This window comes from Chelonus insularis, unplaced genomic scaffold, assembly GCF_013357705.1.
Source record: "Chelonus insularis isolate UGA/USDA-ARS -01 unplaced genomic scaffold, ASM1335770v1 contig_146_pilon, whole genome shotgun sequence".
NCBI classification, from domain to species: domain Eukaryota; kingdom Metazoa; phylum Arthropoda; class Insecta; order Hymenoptera; family Braconidae; genus Chelonus; species Chelonus insularis.
Window position 1 is genome coordinate 1041310 of NW_023276387.1, and position 18131 is coordinate 1059440.

Consider the following 18131-nt stretch of genomic DNA (forward strand, 5'->3'; position numbering starts at 1 on the left):
ACAGCATTATTTAAATAATAATTAATCATTTCAGAAGTGACAATGATCCCAACCTATGACACGGATACCTTGGGCTACTGGGTAGCAGATAACGAAGAAGCCCTGGCAATCAACCGTATTGATCTCTCTCCATCAGCCTCTCGTTGTACAATTAATCTCCAAGATCACGAAACAAGCTGTAGCGCTTACCGGCTTGAATTTTAGGCCAACACTTCAGCATGTTCAGCCATTCTAGTCGAATTCTGAGTCAACTTTTATCAAAAAAAAAATCAATCCATTATTAATATTCATTTCATCTCTTTATTTATTCCATCATCTGCAATATTATTAAACAAAAATAACTCAAGTAACACAAGGAAACGTCCTGATTTTTAAATAGAATAACTAATTAATTAATTAATCAATTATCAATTCACTACGTGAAACGGATTGAATATTAAAAATTTTTTTACATAATGCTGCTGTAGTAATTATTTTATTTATTATTGGGCTATGTGAGTAAATTTGTGATTCGGATGTGATGATATCCTTTCTAAGAAGGATCATTATTATGGAAGACAAATTATTATTATTATAATTATTAAGTCATCCTAATACGCTTTATTTTATGTAATTGATAAATATTGTAGTTTTAAAATTTTTTAATATTTATAATAGAAATTTTATGTATTGTTTAAATATTATTTTTTAATAATTACTATTATTTTGTTGCATCTTTTGCTATTTGATCCAACGATCAAGAATATTTAAATATTAAATTAACACATCATTCTTATCGGTCACTTGCTGCTTCTTTAAACATTTATTTAATTAATTATTAATTAAAGAAAAATAATTTGTGATTTATTATTTAAATGTTTTTAAAGTGAAATTTTTTATGGGCTTAAGATTTTAGCTACTGGATTGATTGACCTACTAGGGTAAAATAACCGTCAGACACAGAAAACAATTTATTATTAATTATTAATGATAATTATTACTAAATATTATTAACAATTAATTTGCATTCTATAAAAAGTTTCACTTTAAATACCGTTATTTTTTGATTGACGCTTTTTTTTTTTTTTTTTAAATATATTAGAATTGAGGAAGCTAATAAAAAATATATTGATATGCTGATAAAAATTTAAACATTGATTAAAATTAAGTGTGCTTCAAAAAATGCCATTCAGCTAAAAAATAAACGATAAAATGTTTAAATTTATATATTAAAAAAAAAAAAAAACCATACACAATCTTTATAAAAAAAAATATTAGCATCTCACTGTTGAGTCCACTGTTTTCTTTTTTCATAAAGGAAAATTAAAAAAAATAAATAAAATTAACAGACAACCCGTCCGTTTTACTTCGCTTTTATCAACATAAATAAACAAATGATTCAATGGCAAAAAAAAAGTAATTCACATTTCAAGTTAATAAATATATCTATAATGAATTTATTAAATAAAAATAAAAAAAAAATACAGCGTTACTACAACTGGAAGCAATTCAATTTTTTATACTTTACTTTCATCAGTACTAGTTATAAAATAATTAAAACAATGGTCAAATAGTTATAAACATTAATTAAATAAAATGAAGAGGCTCAGGAGAATGCCGACGTGATATCGAAAATATAAAAAAAAAAAAAAACTGTAATGAAATGGTGATAATGGCAACAATAATATGATAATAATACAATTATATTTAACATCAGCAATCAAATAAAAATGCTAACGATTTTAATAATGATGATAATTTATTGTAGATTTTATTTTTAAAATTAAAAAGGCATTATTTATCTATCAATAAATAATTATTTAATGATTTTTAAAAATTAAAAATAATACTTAAAACTAATCCAATATTTGCTTATTTAATAATTATAATAAATAATTAATTATTAACTGCAATAAAATTATCATTATAGTTAATAAATTGTTATTGTTTAACGAAAGTAATGACGAATGCTTATTGGAATGCACAAAGACAAAAAGATTAATGTACTGTGACGCTAATTAATTAATGCTTGTTTAAACAAAAAAGAGAATGAAATAAATAATGACCAGCTATTGTAGGTAGGATGTTACAATTAAATATTAACAATTAAACATTGGGAATAATATTAATACTAATAATAACACTAATAATAATAAAAAAAAAAAAAATAATAACAATTGATGATATGAGGAGATTAACTCTTAGGAACGAGCTTTCATGAAAAACAAACAAACAACTATCGAATAAAAAAATGGTATTTACATTATTACACAACATTAGGTCTAAGATAGAAAACTGATAATAGGATATATGTGAAATGTAATTGAATTAAAAATGTACCAAAGTGACTTTTAGAGAGGCATTTCATTCTGATTCATAAATTTTTCAATATTAATATTTATTTATTTTTTCTTTTTGTGCTCCTCGATTATTTAACAATAAAATAAATTAAATAATTAAAACCTTACATAATGGTGTCTTTGATGTAAATAAAAATTTAAAGATAGAAAATATTATCATATCTTTTTGTTTTTATTTAATTTTTTTCTTTTTTTGTTTATTAAATTTATTACAAATAATAAATTATTACATTACATTTATTTAATGTGATAATTTTCTGTCTTGAAATTTTTAATAATCAAAAATAAACACCGTTGATTAAAAATAAATAAAAAATAATTAATCTACATCTTAGAAATCATTTTTTGATTGGCATTAAGAACAGAAAAAAAATTTTTTAAAAATTGATAAATGGTGCTATAGATTATTATTACTATTATTACTCCCGTATTAATAAATTATTATTATAGACAACAACAAAGTGTTATGCTACATAATAAAATGAAACAAATTATGACACAAATATATTATTACACCTACTTAAAAAAAAAACATTCAATTAATTAATTAATTAATTTTCCTATAAAAGAAAAAAATTAATAATAATTATTCAAAGAATCAACAAAATTTTTTTTTTTTGAAAGTCAGCATTTCTATATTTTATTTATAAATTTAACAAAAAGACCGCAGTGCTATTGTTAATATTATAAATTTTCTAATATTTACAGAGATATTGATTTTTTTGAAAAAAAATATTCCCAAGTAATAGCAAGTTTATTTACACTCATTTGCTTATTTTTTTTAAAAAAATATTAAAGACGGTAAATTTACCGTAATTTTAATCGATAAATAATTTTTCAATATAAAATAGATTTCCATATCGAGAAATCGTGTTTATAATTTCGGTTCATTTACCATCTTCAACAGCTACCTGGTAAATTTAAAGAGTCCACAAGCCTCATACTGACATCAACACTATTCCTTTCCAAAAAAAAAGCAAGTTGTACTTCCTAATGAATGCCATTATTTTTTTGTTGTTGTTGTTGATAATTTTTCTATTTTTAATGAGGTAAAAAGTACAGGTAAGTCAAACTAATTAATTACAATTTACTAAATATTCATAAGATATATAAATATGAGTCAGTAAATATTGACACCACAGATTGATTAATTATAATAATAATAAGTATAAAAATATCTTACAAAATACTGTAGTGGATCATTCAATTTTACTATCTAAAATTAATTTTCTTAAAGTAGACATTTCCGGTCCACTTGTTAATTTTAAAAAATGCCTTTATCGAAACGATTGTCTATGAATCATTAAGTCAATATTCTCTCTATTCTCATAATAAGCTTTTTTTGTTTTTTTGTAAAAAATGTTTGTATAAATATATCAGAAAAAAAATAGCAGTTTATAAAAATTGTTTCAATGCAAATTGTCGATCACTTTTTTTTCTAATGCTTTGAAATATTAAATTAAATACCGTAAGTCGTTTTTTTTTTCTTATTCACTTGGTCTAGAAGTTGTATGACTATATATCAAGTCTTCTCTTGAGCGGTATTTTAGCTACTTCAAAAAATATTCTGAAAGAAAAAAAGTAAATTCATGATTAAAATATTGTAATTAATGAAATAAAAATTATAATTAATGTAATAAAATAAAAATAACTTACTTGTGACTGTATTTATGTCGGACAGTTGCTAACTCATCTTTAGGTTTTCTATGAAGACCATTATTAAGTACGAATACAATATCTCTAATGTCATCTATTTGATATCCTGTATAATATTCCAATTCTGTCGACCATCCACCAAGATCTTTCATCATTAAAGCAAGGACTAATGCCGCTACTGCTATTTTACTATCACTAAATTGAACAGTTTCGTAGTCCATTAACGAATACTCTAAGATGTATCGAGCTAGAGTTAAAGTAGGCATTGATACTTTGATACACTGAAACCAAAAAAAAAAAGCCTTTTAATTTTTTATTTATTGTTATTTTTATTGTTATTTTGTAATGATAGGTCGTTCGTGCTGTTTGCTTATTTAAAAACGGTAGAAAAAATTAATGAGTCTTGTTTGGATTAATTATTAATATATTTTTAATCAATAGTTTAATAAATGAGTACTTACTCTAGCGTATCGTCGAAGAAAGCGATACGAAAGAGGAATTCCTAAGTCAAAGTCGATCGTCTTCAATATACTCATCTCCATTCTCATTAATTCTCGTTGAGAATAAGCTCCATCACAGATATACAAGAAGTCTTCAACTAAAGGTGGAATTCGTTCCTAGAATAAATGTAAATAATATTAAAAATTAACATTAAAAGAAAAATGGTTAAAATAAAATTTGAAACTTACATCAAATTTACTAGCAATAAATAAACTAGCAGCTCCTAGAAGTTGCAATATCTCTTTCATCACATTTATTTTAGATAAATATAAGTCAACTAGTTTAACAGCTAAATACAAGGTTTCATGGTTTAATTCAAATGACTCTTGAACTTCGACCATCCAATCCACCAGCAGCGATCGCATCCACGCTGAAATATGTGTCTGGTTCTCCATGTAATCATCAATAACGAATTGAGATTCACGACTTTTCAGGTACTCAAATATCTCAGAAGCATACTGCGACACTTGATATGGATCCCGCCAGTTTTCAATATCAAAATCTGACTCCATTCCTTCTGGCAACTCTCGATATGGTGGATCATCTAAATGTAAACTTTTAGGAATCACTTCCTTGGGTTTTTGGTCGGCATTTTTTTTCGGTACGACTTCATCTTTTTCAGCAGCCTAAAGATAAAAGTTATCATCAGATCGTTTCTTATAATTAATTACTCGATAGCTAGGTTAAATTACTTACCTTCTCAACTGTGGCTGAGGATTTCTTAGCACTTCCTCCTGAAACATCTTCCAAAGCACTGACATATAGAGAACTGTCATCAGATTTTTCTGCTGCCTCACTTTTCTTCAGCTCAACGACCTTTTCAACAAGAGGTTTCTTGATCTCTGGCTTCTTTTTTACCACTGACTTTGTCGTTAGCTTAGACTTGAGATTAGATACAATATTTGTCGATTGCTTCGTCGTTACCGGCTTGTCATTAGCTTTGACTGGTTGAGCTTGTTTGATTTGAACCTTCTTGACAATCTTCTTCGATTGGGCAATCCCTTGAGTTTTAGCAATAGCCTGGGAATAAATTGATAAAATAATTAATAATAATTAAAAATTATTTTGGAAGGGAAATAATTTGATAAATAGGTTAGAATAATTCTTACATTGGGGATAGAAAATTATATTAATTAAATAAATAATTTGTTTGCTCACATTAGTAATATTTTCTAAAGCTGATCTCTTGATTGTCTTATTTTTAAGCGGTGATGCCTCAGCTTTTCGTTTTGTTCTCAGATCCTTGGATACACTTGGCTTTGAATTATTGTTGATATTATTGGTATCCGTCGCTTGTTGATTCCTCGTTGTAACTCCAGATCTCAATGCCACAGTACTGATTGTCTTATTTTGACTACTTGTTACCTTTGGTAAAGGCATCTTGAGATCAGCTAATCAAGTCTTTTTTTTAAAAAAATAGGTTATTTTTTTAAATTTAACCTAAAATTAAAAGACAATAAATATTAATTATCATTCTTCTGTCATAAAAAAAAAAAATTAATAATTAATTTTAATATTGATATGAAATAATTAAATACTTGTAGAATTTATTGAGTAAGAAGATGCTCTAAAAAATGGATGAAAAAAAGAAATAAAATGAAAGAAAGAAAACTTTCTTTTGGATAAATATAATAAATTTAAGTATTAGTATCTTTAAGTGGGTTGTAAATACCGAGCACCTGGTCGACAAAATGAGATATTAGGAAAAATGAAACGAGAGATGTTCGATACATCATGGCCATTGGGTTGTTGAGAAGTCGTAGAAAACGCGGGAATGGAGAAAAAGTCTCTAAAAATGTTTTTTTAGCACAAATATAACCATCAAAAAGCATAATTAGATTTATTTAAAGCATTAGGGAATATAATTTATTAATAATGACCTCTGAATAACGTTATTTGCTCTTAAAAGTGCGAGATGGAAGACGAGAGAAGTGGCTGTTGCGGAGTAAGGTTAATATGGTGACGGTTTGGAGCATTTTATGACAATTCAAGATGGTAGAGAATAGTATAATTACCTGATTGATGATCAGAAGGATTAGTTGCTAATGAAGTTGGAGTTCTATTAAACTTTTAATGATTATAGATAATTAATTTTATTCACAAAATACTTTCATGACGGATCAAGAGGCATACGCCAAGCACAGCTGAGCTGAAGTTGACGCTTTTTCGAAAATATTTCAGTTACGGTGAAGGAGAGATGTGATTGGTCGACACACTGAGCTATAGTTGTTGCTGATAAAGTTCCAGCACAGCCCGATAGGCGGCGCTAGAGGTTTTGTCTACATTCAAAAAGAGAAACTGTTGATGGAGTGATAGAAAATATCAATCTTCAACATAAAACATTATAATATCTTTGCTAAAAATAACTCTGCCTATATCATTCCTATCACTTTTGTCATTTTTCTCTTTATCTGAAGTCTGATGTTGATAGTTATAAATTAACGAAGACTCGTCACTTGAGTCTTTTCTTTTACCATTTTCTCCCCTTCCTGAGCCAGACTCTTTTATTGATGTCTCAAATACTTGGTCTTTAATAGAATTAAAAGAATTAGTGGGAGAAAGAAGGTTTTGCAATGACACCTGTTTTCTCCCACTAATTCTTCTTCACTCAAACATTCATTAGATTAGAAATACTACCAGAGTCGATAAGACAGACAATACGCTTCCCAAGATGGAGATATGTAATTTACATTCCTTGTGTTGATTTTAAAAAAATCCCCTCGAGCAGGGTTCTTCATTCCACAATGCTACTGGATACTTGGTTCTAATTATTAGTAAACTTATCTTGATAGTCAGGTTATTGAACCCAAATAACCTCAACGCCAGTAGCTAAATCAACACCTTTTTCTAAATTCCATGTCTGCTGTCTCGTTCAAGTTTATTTTGATCAGCTGACTGTGCTATAATTAACGTTGACAAGCATCCAATGTTTGGGTTAAACAAATAAATATCAATGATTTTGCGAAAATTAACTAGTTAGCGAAATTCATCTGCTTGATATAGACCTCTATCAATGATGTAATTACAATTATACTTTATATTTCATCAATTATCTTTTCATTTCACATTATATGTCTTATTTTATGTCAACATAACATTTAAATCATCAAAGTAATTACTTTTACTGTGCTATAATAATTAAATTAATAACAAAATTCATTTTTTTATCAATCAGCTGAATCAATTCGTCATTCTTCTACCAGTAAGTACCACTTTTTTCCTCATTCATATCATTGTTACGATTATTACATTGATTTATTAATTATCTGAATGTTAAATTGCAGAATAATGAATTCTACAAATAGTTTTTGGGCACAAAATTGTCGATCAGGACGTCGAAGAGACTTTTCAATAGTTATTGTCCTTGGAGTGCTGATAGGTTCAGCTTTGCTGGCTTATACTGCTTTTGGACCTAAAAAAGACAATCGAACTATCAGACAAGTTGCCATTGTAATTACCAATTATCAACAATGATCATTAATAATGAATTGTTAATTAATAATCAGTCATTTTTAGATATTCCGTCATGGTGATAAAACACCTAGCAAGTCTTATGCAACTGATCCTTACCAGAATTACAGTTGGGAAGATGGCTGGGATGCTTTGACGAAGGTAAAAGAAAGGTTAAATAATAAAATGAAGTTGAAGGAGGTGAATGTTAGGTGATGATTAAATTGTGATTGTTTAATTAGGAGGGCATGCTTCAGTTGTATCACCTAGGAGAATGGATCAGACAAGAGTATGGAGAAGTGATTGGAAGAAAGTATCAGTCTTCCAAGATATTTATCCAAAGTAGCTATGCTGATCGTTGTATCATGTCTGCTCAATCTTTGCTAGCAGCATTATTTCCACCAGCAGCTGAAGAAATGTTTTTAAATAACCTACCATGGCGACCTGTACCTGTTCATTCCATTCCCAGAGAGATGGATAAAGTAATCAATCAAAAAACTTTGATGATAATTTTTTTTTTTAATCAAGTGTTATTGATTCTGTTCCAGTTGATCACTGTCAAATATCATTGCACAAAATTAGAGTATGCTTTGAAAGAAGCTTATGTTAATGAGTCAAGGGTGTCAGATAAATCGCTGGCGAATTATTATGCTGAGCTTTCTTATCACACTGGTCAGAAAATAGCAACAATTACTGATGTTGAGTTTTTGTATAGCACTTTGATGATTGAAGTAAGTACATGGATGTGTTGGAGATAATTAATTGATTAAACTGATTGTTATAAATAATTAATCCTCAGGAAAAGAAAGGATTAGTGCTTCCAGAATGGACTAAAAAATTTTATAACGAACAAATGAAAGAAATAGCTATGAAGAGTTTGGCTATTTTTACTAGTAATACTCTCCAACGACGGCTTAGAGGAGGTAATTATTATTCATAGTCTAGAGTCAATTCCCTAAATGGCTAGAATATCAGAGAAATGGTTCTTAAGATTGCTAGAAATAATTTGAATCATCAACAAGAGTGCTCCAATGCTAGCTAAGGTTACAAAACAGTACTAACGGTCGAAAAATGTTAAAAATCAGCTTTTTTTTTCATAAAACTTAGCAATATAAAATTTAATAATTGAATAATATATCAATGCAACTAGCTTGAGATAAAAATATTCATCAAGATGAGCTGATTAATTACATATTAACATCAATCATAGGTCCATTGCTAAAAGAGATCACTGATAACATGATGTTGGCTCGTAATGGACAGACCAAGAAGCAAATGTACTTATACGCTGCTCATGACATCACAATAGTAAACGTTCTCCGAGCCATTGGTTTCACTGAAGAATTATTCCTACCAGACTATGGAGCTGCGCTCATTTTTGAACTGGTCCTGGCTGAGGACGTAACTGAAAATGATACCGAATTGGACGTCAAAGTAAGTAAAAAATTCACAAAAATCATCAACAATTTTATCAACATTTAAATTTGAATTTTCTCCCAGCTTAAATACTTAAACAACACTGAGATGGTCGAAGCTCATCCACTTGAGATTCCAGGATGCAAAGAGCCTTGTAAATTTTTAGACTTACTAAGTGTTTGGAGAGAAGTACTACCTGTTAATTGGGATTCAGAGTGTGTTACGTAATCCTAGGGTATCATTAGTCCATTAAAAAATGGATAGAAAAAAAAGTAATAATGATTGCAACGATTACTCTTAACATAGTACAAGTAGAAATGAGAGTTAAAAAATTTAACCTTCGATCATCGTCCAACATTCAGCTAGTGAATTAAATGAAGAATCTTTTAAAAAACATTCCTATTATTAAATAATAATAATATATATATTTTTATATAATCAATTTACTGTAAATAACTGGCGTTTAAATAATAATATATTTTATAACAGTTATATATACAGTTCTATGTACTTATAAATATATTTCCTGGCCAGATTTTGTCAATTTTTTAAGATATTTAAAAGCATATTAGGTTTAAAAATAAATATCAGTCCGTACGTACATTTTTACGTACGTATGTCCGGTTTTTTTAATCGAAAATCGTAATTCTATTATATCTTTATGTTTTGAGACATTAAAAAGCAAAGTTATAACTGATTACTTTAGAAAACTTCTCATTTGTCACCCAATATTTATTTGATTGATGTCCACAGCAAACTTCAGAACTTTGATAAATATTATGCTAACTTTTGATACTCATATTGTTGGTTAAATAATTATTTAATATTTTTTGATACTAAAAAAGCTATTGTTTATCTATTTAGAGATAATAAAATGAGTAGTAGAAATCCATATAAATGTAATTATCACAAAAAACGTCGTGATTTTCGTTTAATATCTGAAATACGACGATGGATTATTGACTTTTGGTATAATTTTATCAAACGTTTGAAGAATGTTTTATCAGAACGACGATTATCAAGAATACAATCTCTACATACTAAGTAAATACTTGCAATAAGATTCCTAATAAATGATGATATTGATTCATTCATCATTTTTAGAATGCTTCTTTATTTATTATTAATCAATAAATCATCATCTGGCTTTCTTTACCAGGTCAATTACCAATATTTCTACTCATCTTGATGCTGAGAAGATCAATCATGTCTTGGCAGTACCAAGAGTGAAGTCACCGAAGTCAAAAAGAGCTAAGAAGCATAGAAGAAAAGTGGAGAAAAAAAGCAGAGAAGAAATATTTGAAGAATTATCTGATGATTATTTAGCACTCTATAGAAAGAAATCTTCAAGTCATTTGATTCCTAGGCAAACAGAGTCTGCAATGATTGATAGGAAGCGATCATCATGCAGCACGAGGTCTAGAAGAGCATCAAGACATTCGCAAATAAACATTATGGTCCAAGAAGTGACTCAGAAATATGTTGGAGATGGGTTTATTGATGATCTTAACTGGCTTCCTAGATTATTTGGCTGTGTTTTGCCATCAAGATCAACATCTAGGATGAGCTTACATAAAATTGAGGATAGTCAAGGCAATAATGATGACATTGACACCAAGAATCAGCTAGAGAAAGTCAAAACAACACACCAAAAGCATTCTAAAATCCCTCGTTATCAATTCCAACATCCTACTGTGATGAAACCCAAGCCTAAAATTCCTTATTCCAAACATCACCGGAACTGTATCAGTAATAATTAGATATTGTATTAGCAGTTTTGACATTAAATACAGCTGTTTAAATTACTAGAGTGTGGTATACCTATTAGGCAATTGGAATACTTTTTTTTTGAATAGATAATATTGTTAGTGATAAGTGTAACAGAGATCTTGCACATTTACAAACCCTCAAGTTCATATTAATTCACATGTTTCCGTTGGTCCATGAATACAAAACTAGAAATTGAGGACAAATGATTGTGACTATCTATCATTGGATTAAATAACCAGTTAATCTACATATCGATGCTGGCAGCTGTATTTTATTTAAATCATGCTAAATGTTATTATTAACCTATAAACTATTATTTAAAATACTCCAATTAAACAATTAAATATCATTCTTCTTATTTTCAACAACAAATTTAAACGTTGAATTTTTTATTAAAATTAATGTGTCGATACATTTTTTTTTTTAATCGCAGAAATAAATTGGAGAAAAGTAAAACCAAAGGTGTGTAAGATTAAAAGGTTATAATTCTTGAGATATGATAAAGATATTAAATAATTTGATAAAATAGTTGACTTTGCAGTCCAAAAGAGAATAAAATCACCCATCAAGACAAAAAGCAATGAATTTAAAAAAAAAAAATTTTTTTTAGGTTAATGTAGTGAAGAGAATGTCTATAAACGGATTTATTTACAACAATGACATTATTAATGATGTCTTGATTTATTTATAATGATTATTTAATAATATTCAGCAGTAAAATTTACACATTTAATATTACTGGGTTCTCCAAGTTGTGACATACGTTCCTATTTCCCCTGACTTGTTGACTCATTCACGGAAAAGTGGACTACCACATCCACAATCATTATTATGTATATGTAACCTATACATCTCTCTCATGACTGCGTATTGCACAGAATACAACGAACAATTGTGAACAGTACTAACAGTAGATTGTCTCGTTTAGTATCGTGGCTTATCAAGGTCTCCAGAAATCCGCCTTTTACAGTACTTGGATATCTATGCTCCATGAACGTTGACTTAAATACCTAGTTTTTTTATTGTCCAGTAACTGTGAGTAATTTTAATATTTTATTCAACTATTCCTATCTAAACTCCTACAAAAGAGGTTAATTTTGGCAATTTTCATTCATCTGAATGCCTTTAAATAAAAAAATAATCATTTTTGTAACAAATAATGTCATTTTATTGGATTAATTTCTGCTAAGAAGTCCCTTCTGGTCATTCAATAGCACAAAAAATTTTTGATGAGGTTAAGGTTCAACGGATACTCTCATCAAGCTGCTCCGAGTTGTCAGTTCCATGTGACGTGGCCCCAATCTATCGAATTGTATCATAAATGTCTGTAATATATAATCAATTATAAAAAAAGAAGGTTTTTCATTTTTATTTCTAACCATTAAAGTTCAACTTAACCTTTTTTTTTTGTTTTATTTAATAAGAATCCAATTTTTTATGCATTAACGTCATCATCTAGCTATTATTCCAAGCTAATTAACTAGAAACTAACATGACAATTATTTGATTCCAGGAATAAATAAAAATAACCCCAAAATGTTTAGTTGGTTGACTCGAGAAGGTGGAGATAAGCAGGACATCTTTGATAATGTGACTCAAGGACTGAATCAGATATATAAGACAAAATTATTACCATTAGAACAACACTACCAATTTTATGACTTTCACTCGCCACAGTTGGATGACCCCGATTTCGATGCTAAACCAATGATTCTGTTGGTTGGTCAATATTCCACTGGAAAAACCACATTTATCAAGTATCTGTTGGAACGAGATTTTCCAGGGATACGAATTGGTCCGGAACCGACGACAGATCGATTCATAGCGGTGATGTACGGTCAGAAGGAAGGAGTGATACCGGGAAATGCTCTAGTAGTTGATCCAAGTAAACAATTTAGGCCTTTGGCAAAATTCGGCAATGCTTTTCTCAACAGACTACAGTGTTCGACCCTTCCTTCGCCAGTGTTGAAAGGCATTTCAATAGTGGATACTCCAGGAATATTATCAGGTAATGGTATTGGAGATGATGATGTATTCAATGCTGGATACTTTGAAAAAAATATTTATCAGAGTTTAACTGAGGAATAATTTTTTTCCAGGTGAAAAACAACGAGTGGATCGTGGTTATGATTTCACAGGAGTTCTAGAATGGTTTGCTGAGAGAGTTGATAGGATTATCTTATTATTTGATGCTCACAAGTTGGATATTTCTGATGAATTTCGACGATCAATTGAAGCTCTACGTGGACATGATGATAAAATACGTATTGTCCTGAACAAAGCAGACATGATTGATCATCAGCAGTTGATGAGAGTCTACGGTGCTCTGATGTGGTCATTAGGAAAGGTTTTACAAACTCCTGAAGTAGCTAGAGTTTATATTGGTTCTTTTTGGGATCAACCACTACGTTATGATGTAAATCGACGACTGTTTGAAGCTGAAGAACAAGATCTTTTTAAAGACATGCAATCACTGCCTAAAAATGCTACTTTAAGGAAACTTAATGATTTAATTAAACGTGCACGTCTTGCTAAGGTTCATGCTTACATTATTAGTGCATTGAAAAAAGACATGCCGAATGTTTTCGGTAAAGATGCAAAGAAAAAAGAGTTAATTAAAAATTTAGGACAAATTTATGATCAAATTCAACGTGAACATCAAATTTCACCGGGAGATTTTCCAGATTTAAAAAAAATGCAAGAAAAATTAGCTCATCATGACTTCTCGAAATTTAATCCTCTTAAACCTAGGTTGTTAGAAGTCGTGGATAAAATGCTTGCTGAAGATATTGCTAAACTCATGGCGATGATTCCTCATGAAGAAATATCTTCCACCACCGAACCTTTGATAAAAGGTAACAAATATATTTTCAATCACACTTTTAAAAATTTTTTAGCATCATTGTCCAGTCAATATAGAAGGTTTCACTCCAATTTTGAGCAAATTTTCAGTCCAATGGACAATTTTTAATTTTTTAACAAGCATTTATCTAAGTGAGACAGAGCTATAGGCAGCGCCGTGCATTAGATAAAGACACTAGTTGAAATGAAAGCAGTGGTGTTTTTTATGGGAGTGGACTGAAGCCTTCTATATTGACTGGACTAATAAAGTAGACTTTACTCCCTGCTCATAAGCAGTCCCACTTTTTCCCCCATGAATAAAATGTTCCACTCTACTTCCTTGATGCAAGATGTACCATGCAACTGGACAATTAAAATTAAATTGATTATGACTTGTAGGAGGAGCGTTCGAAGGTGTTGAGGATCAAATCAGTCCCTTCGGATACAAGAGAGGCGAAGGTGTGGATGCTGGTGCTGGAGAACCTGAATGGATTGTTAATAAAGAAAGATATAAATATGATTCAGTCTTTGAATCATTGGGTCCTACAGACGGAAAGATCACTGGTTCAGGTAAGTCTATCATAATAATAATTAAATTAATTGATCAATGAATTTTTAATTAATTATTTTAATTTACTTTTAATTTAGCTGCTAGATCAGAGATGATTAAGTCTAAATTACCAAACAGCGTACTAGGAAAAATTTGGAAACTCGCTGATGTTGATAATGATGGACAATTAGATGCTGAAGAGTTCGCTTTGGCAATGCATCTAATAAATGTCAAACTTGATGGCTATGATTTACCAACGAGATTACCCGAACATTTAGTTCCTCCATCTAAACGATCATGGGAGTCACAAAATTAGGACAATTTATTCGTATTTAATTAATGAATTCATTAAAAGAACTTTATCTCTTTCTACGCAAAAAAAAAAAAAAAAATATTTTTACTCTTTAAAGCAATATAGTTTTCTTCTTTATATTGAAAGTTATATAATTAATTTATTATTTATTTGTTAAACAACACGTACTAAGAATTATAATAACGAAAAAAAAATGTTATTATCAAGTGATTACATTCATCGTACTTTTTTTTTGTTGCTTCAGATCATCTTTGTTAGTAAAATAAATGATAGCATATTTTTATGAGGCATTTAATTATGAGGTCAATAATTGTGTTGAAGCATTATAAAAAAAATTAAAAAAAAAAAGAAAAAAAAGAGTCTATGTGTAAATAAATATTTTAAATAATATAAAAGCTTTAAATAAATCCATTTTTTCACTTTCTGACTTTTGCAAATAAAAAAAAAAACGCACAATAAATATTCAACACTTATACTTAATTAGTTTTTATTATTCATTCAATAAATTGATGTAATAAAAATGTTTGTATATACTTTGGAAACATTTTCTATGACTAAGAAAAAAGAAAAACTCATGTCGATAGATAAAAATGACCAATGATATTTTTTGTGTAATGATTTATTATAAAAATATTTAATATAGATGGAAGTATTGTTAAACAATAGATAATTGGATAAGAATTTGTATTGGTATTTATATTAGACAAACAAACAAATTTGCTACATTGTACGAAAGGAATTGATTCAAGTTCTGCAATCACTGGAAGCAATAGTGAAGATGGAACTTGTTTATATATTTAATCTAATGATAAATTAAGAAATTATCTAAAGCAAAAATGATTAATTATTTAAGAAAAGCAAAAATTTATAAAGGAATGATGCTAGAAAAAAACCGAAAGACTTGTTTTTATAAATATGTTCTTTCAATTTTAAAATTATGTAAAGGAATTATTATTGATATATTAAAGACTGTATTATATGTATTCTGATTGTACACAAAAATATATTAATTCCAAAAATTGTCTAGTAACATTACTGATTAGTTAATTCATTAATTAAGGAGTAGAATTAATTGTAAAGGTACATTTCTCATCAGAAAAGTCTACTTTTCCTCCCTAGGGCTGATTTTTCGTCATACCTGTGTGGAAAGTTCAACCCCTCTCAATAGAAAAATGAACTTTCCGCACGGGTATCATCTGGAGAAAATAAGCCAACGATTTTTATTCATTCTCCAGAATTTATTTAAATTAATTTAATAATAATATATTTATAAAAGAATCTTATATTTATATTTCCTCGGCACTTTATTGATGACCAGTCGACCGTCATAGCTTAATGACGCAAATGTCCAAGGGTCTGCTGAAGACCATTCAACAGCATAAACACTATCTTCATGCTCTTCATATTTCCCAATCACTCCATCTTCTAATCTGAAAGAAATATTTTTTTATCAAACAATTAATTCATTTAATTGATAAGTAATTGTTCTTACTTGGTTCCATTAATTGATTGGTTCAATGAATTATCATCATCGTGACTGATTGGACCAAAAGGTTCAGAGGAGACTGAAGGAATACTGCATAAAATAACTCTCGAATCACTGCTTGACGTTAACACCAACTGGTCATGGAATTTATTAACCTTTATATTCCAAACCCAATGCGAGTGTTCCATTCTAGCCATTATTGGTTCAGCTGGAGATCTGATGTCCCAGAATTTCATGTATCCATCATCTCCACATGTTGACAAGATGTATTGTTTATTTACATTGAAGTCTAGGTCTCTAGAAGATGATTCCATCAATAAAAATTAGTTTATGTAGGACTTAAGGTTTATCTAAAATACCTGACTATTTGGCAGTGAGCAGGGATGATAGTCCAAGCTTCCTTAGAAGGTGTTCTAAGATCCCATCCTCTTACATTATTATCATTTAGAGTAACGAATTGATTACATCCGTTATGAGGGTTCCATTTGCCAGTCGTGAAACGTGGCTGGCTTTTACTAGTCAGTGTTCCAATGGTGGAAGGCTGGAATAATCGTTGGATTCATCTGGGAGCTTATGTTTAGATGAATAAAATAAATAGCTTTAAGTATAAAGCATTTTTCCCTACCTGAGGACTTGGTCCCTCCAAGTTCCATAAAACAAAATGATTATCAACAACCGCAACAGCTCTAATACTTTCTGTTGGATGATAAACAATGGTCCTTAAATCAGCTCCATGGATCGTGGTATCAATATCTGATACCTTCTCCATGCTTTCTACTTCATTAGTGTATTCTCCAAGCTCCGGGAGCTTCCAGAGCGCTCCTCTCATCACACACAACCCCTGGTCTAGTTATTAGCAAAGCTAAATGATGAATTGTTTATAGAACTGGGAAATAAACTAAGTAAAATTATTTCTTACTGTCCATTGTATTGTAAGATGTGATGAACTTATCAGGATCTGTTGGAGATGCTTGCAATGACCACACTTCTCCAACATCATGATGGTAAACTTGGGTTTTAAGAGTATTTGTTTCATCATTCAACTCTAGTAAGTGTATCTGATTGCTGGCGAACTTTAGTGATTGGGTTCCGACTAGAAATCTTACGATATCTGTTTCCGCGTTTTGTGCTGATAGTGCTCGGGCCTAAAACAGGAGATTCAGAACTATAGAGTGTTGGAAAAAAATATTCAATGATCCAACATTTATTTAAAAACCTTTACTCATATCAATAAAATACTTTCAACCATTAATTTGAGCAATCAATTTTTTGTTTTCAGTTTAAAAAATATTTTATTAATTTAAAAAGAGTTAAAATAGGTGAACCAATGGGTAGACATCATTCAGAAGATGGATAAGGTGTTAAAAGCAAGGTCTACTTAATAAAAAAAAATTAATACCATTCTTTCTTAAATGAAACACCTAATGAGTAAATGTTTTTGTCAATGCACAAAAATACTGAGTACTAACTTGAAACTCTAGGCCATAAATAACAGGATTATCACGATCCATTTCAACCAAAGTGTAAAAATAATTTTCAATTAATTAAAATAAAATATTCTAAACTCCTCCATATGATTGATTAATCATTAAATGCTGATAGAAGTAAAAACTCCAAACATTCATAAACATAACCTTAACGCAGTTCAGAATAATATTGTAAACAATGACTCATATTACGATGTTATGATAAAATAATATTACAAAATAACTGTTTTGTCATCTAAATGATATCTGAGTAATTATTTAAATTATTTAACTCCCATAAAAGGAGTAAAGCTAGAAAACAGTGAAGGAAAAAGACATAACA

The 18131-nt window shown here is 29.2% G+C and overlaps 4 protein-coding genes across 8 annotated transcripts in view; 2 read left to right on the top strand and 2 right to left on the bottom strand.

The window, feature by feature from the left end:
* The window catches only part of LOC118063770 (microtubule-associated protein futsch), a 28008-nt gene extending 26376 nt beyond the window's left edge, over positions 1 to 1632 (top strand). For all 4 annotated transcript variants that reach the window (XM_035077925.1, XM_035077927.1, XM_035077926.1 and 1 more), the window contains one exon: positions 35 to 1632. In XM_035077925.1, the coding sequence (XP_034933816.1) occupies positions 35 to 204 (170 nt within the window). In that variant the 3' untranslated portion in view covers positions 205 to 1632. The remainder of the gene's footprint in view (positions 1 to 34) is intronic.
* Positions 1633 to 2993: 1361 nt separating this feature from the next.
* CycB3 (cyclin B3) lies at positions 2994 to 6684 on the bottom strand. Of its 2 annotated transcripts, XM_035077699.1 has the most exons (8): positions 6512 to 6684; positions 5655 to 5936; positions 5193 to 5516; positions 4685 to 5122; positions 4457 to 4612; positions 3996 to 4276; positions 3807 to 3906; positions 2994 to 3374 (listed from the first exon to the last, which is right to left on the bottom strand). In XM_035077699.1, the coding sequence occupies exons 2-7, from the start codon at positions 5874 to 5876 to the stop codon at positions 3855 to 3857; spliced, it is 1473 nt and encodes a 490-aa protein (XP_034933590.1). In that variant the 5' UTR covers positions 5877 to 5936; positions 6512 to 6684; the 3' UTR covers positions 2994 to 3374; positions 3807 to 3854. The 2 variants fall into 2 exon arrangements, with proteins under 2 accessions (XP_034933590.1, XP_034933589.1); XM_035077698.1 differs by lacking the exon at positions 2994 to 3374 and having other exon boundaries at positions 3523 to 3906.
* A 468-nt stretch (positions 6685 to 7152) lies between these two features.
* Positions 7153 to 14915, top strand: Past1 (putative achaete scute target 1). The gene is made up of 15 exons (XM_035077918.1): positions 7153 to 7514; positions 7672 to 7698; positions 7781 to 7946; positions 8013 to 8108; positions 8189 to 8428; positions 8495 to 8677; positions 8746 to 8869; positions 9157 to 9380; positions 9447 to 9588; positions 10208 to 10406; positions 10522 to 11111; positions 12646 to 13140; positions 13232 to 13987; positions 14373 to 14543; positions 14622 to 14915. Exons 3-15 carry the CDS (start codon positions 7785 to 7787, stop codon positions 14837 to 14839), a joined length of 3600 nt encoding a protein of 1199 aa, XP_034933809.1. The 5' UTR covers positions 7153 to 7514; positions 7672 to 7698; positions 7781 to 7784; the 3' UTR covers positions 14840 to 14915.
* Positions 14916 to 16059: 1144 nt separating this feature from the next.
* On the bottom strand, positions 16060 to 18099 carry LOC118063626 (EARP-interacting protein homolog). Its single transcript, XM_035077723.1, has 6 exons — positions 17792 to 18099; positions 17242 to 17467; positions 16948 to 17168; positions 16682 to 16863; positions 16329 to 16619; positions 16060 to 16266 (listed from the first exon to the last, which is right to left on the bottom strand). The coding sequence occupies exons 1-6, from the start codon at positions 17831 to 17833 to the stop codon at positions 16104 to 16106; spliced, it is 1125 nt and encodes a 374-aa protein (XP_034933614.1). The 5' UTR covers positions 17834 to 18099; the 3' UTR covers positions 16060 to 16103.
* Positions 18100 to 18131: the final 32 nt, after the last annotated feature.

Excerpts from the sequence above, each read along its gene's own strand:
- Past1 (XM_035077918.1), top strand. The coding sequence starts at position 7,785 with ATGAATTCTACAAATAGTTTTTGGGCACAAAATTGTCGATCAGGACGT. Across the intron at positions 8,870-9,156 it reads CCAACGACGGCTTAGAGGAG|GTCCATTGCTAAAAGAGATC; the intron begins GTAATTATTATT and ends CATCAATCATAG. Across the intron at positions 9,381-9,446 it reads ATACCGAATTGGACGTCAAA|CTTAAATACTTAAACAACAC; the intron begins GTAAGTAAAAAA and ends ATTTTCTCCCAG.
- LOC118063626 (XM_035077723.1), bottom strand. The coding sequence starts at position 17,833 with ATGGATCGTGATAATCCTGTTATTTATGGCCTAGAGTTTCAA. Across the intron at positions 17,468-17,791 it reads TTTATGGCCTAGAGTTTCAA|GCCCGAGCACTATCAGCACA; the intron begins GTTAGTACTCAG and ends CTCCTGTTTTAG. Across the intron at positions 16,864-16,947 it reads TGGAGGGACCAAGTCCTCAG|CCTTCCACCATTGGAACACT; the intron begins GTAGGGAAAAAT and ends CGATTATTCCAG.
- CycB3 (XM_035077699.1), bottom strand. The coding sequence starts at position 5,876 with ATGCCTTTACCAAAGGTAACAAGTAGTCAAAATAAGACAATCAGTACT. Across the intron at positions 4,277-4,456 it reads TTCTTCGACGATACGCTAGA|TGTATCAAAGTATCAATGCC; the intron begins GTAAGTACTCAT and ends TTTTGGTTTCAG. Across the intron at positions 3,907-3,995 it reads CGACATAAATACAGTCACAA|AATATTTTTTGAAGTAGCTA; the intron begins GTAAGTTATTTT and ends TTTTTCTTTCAG.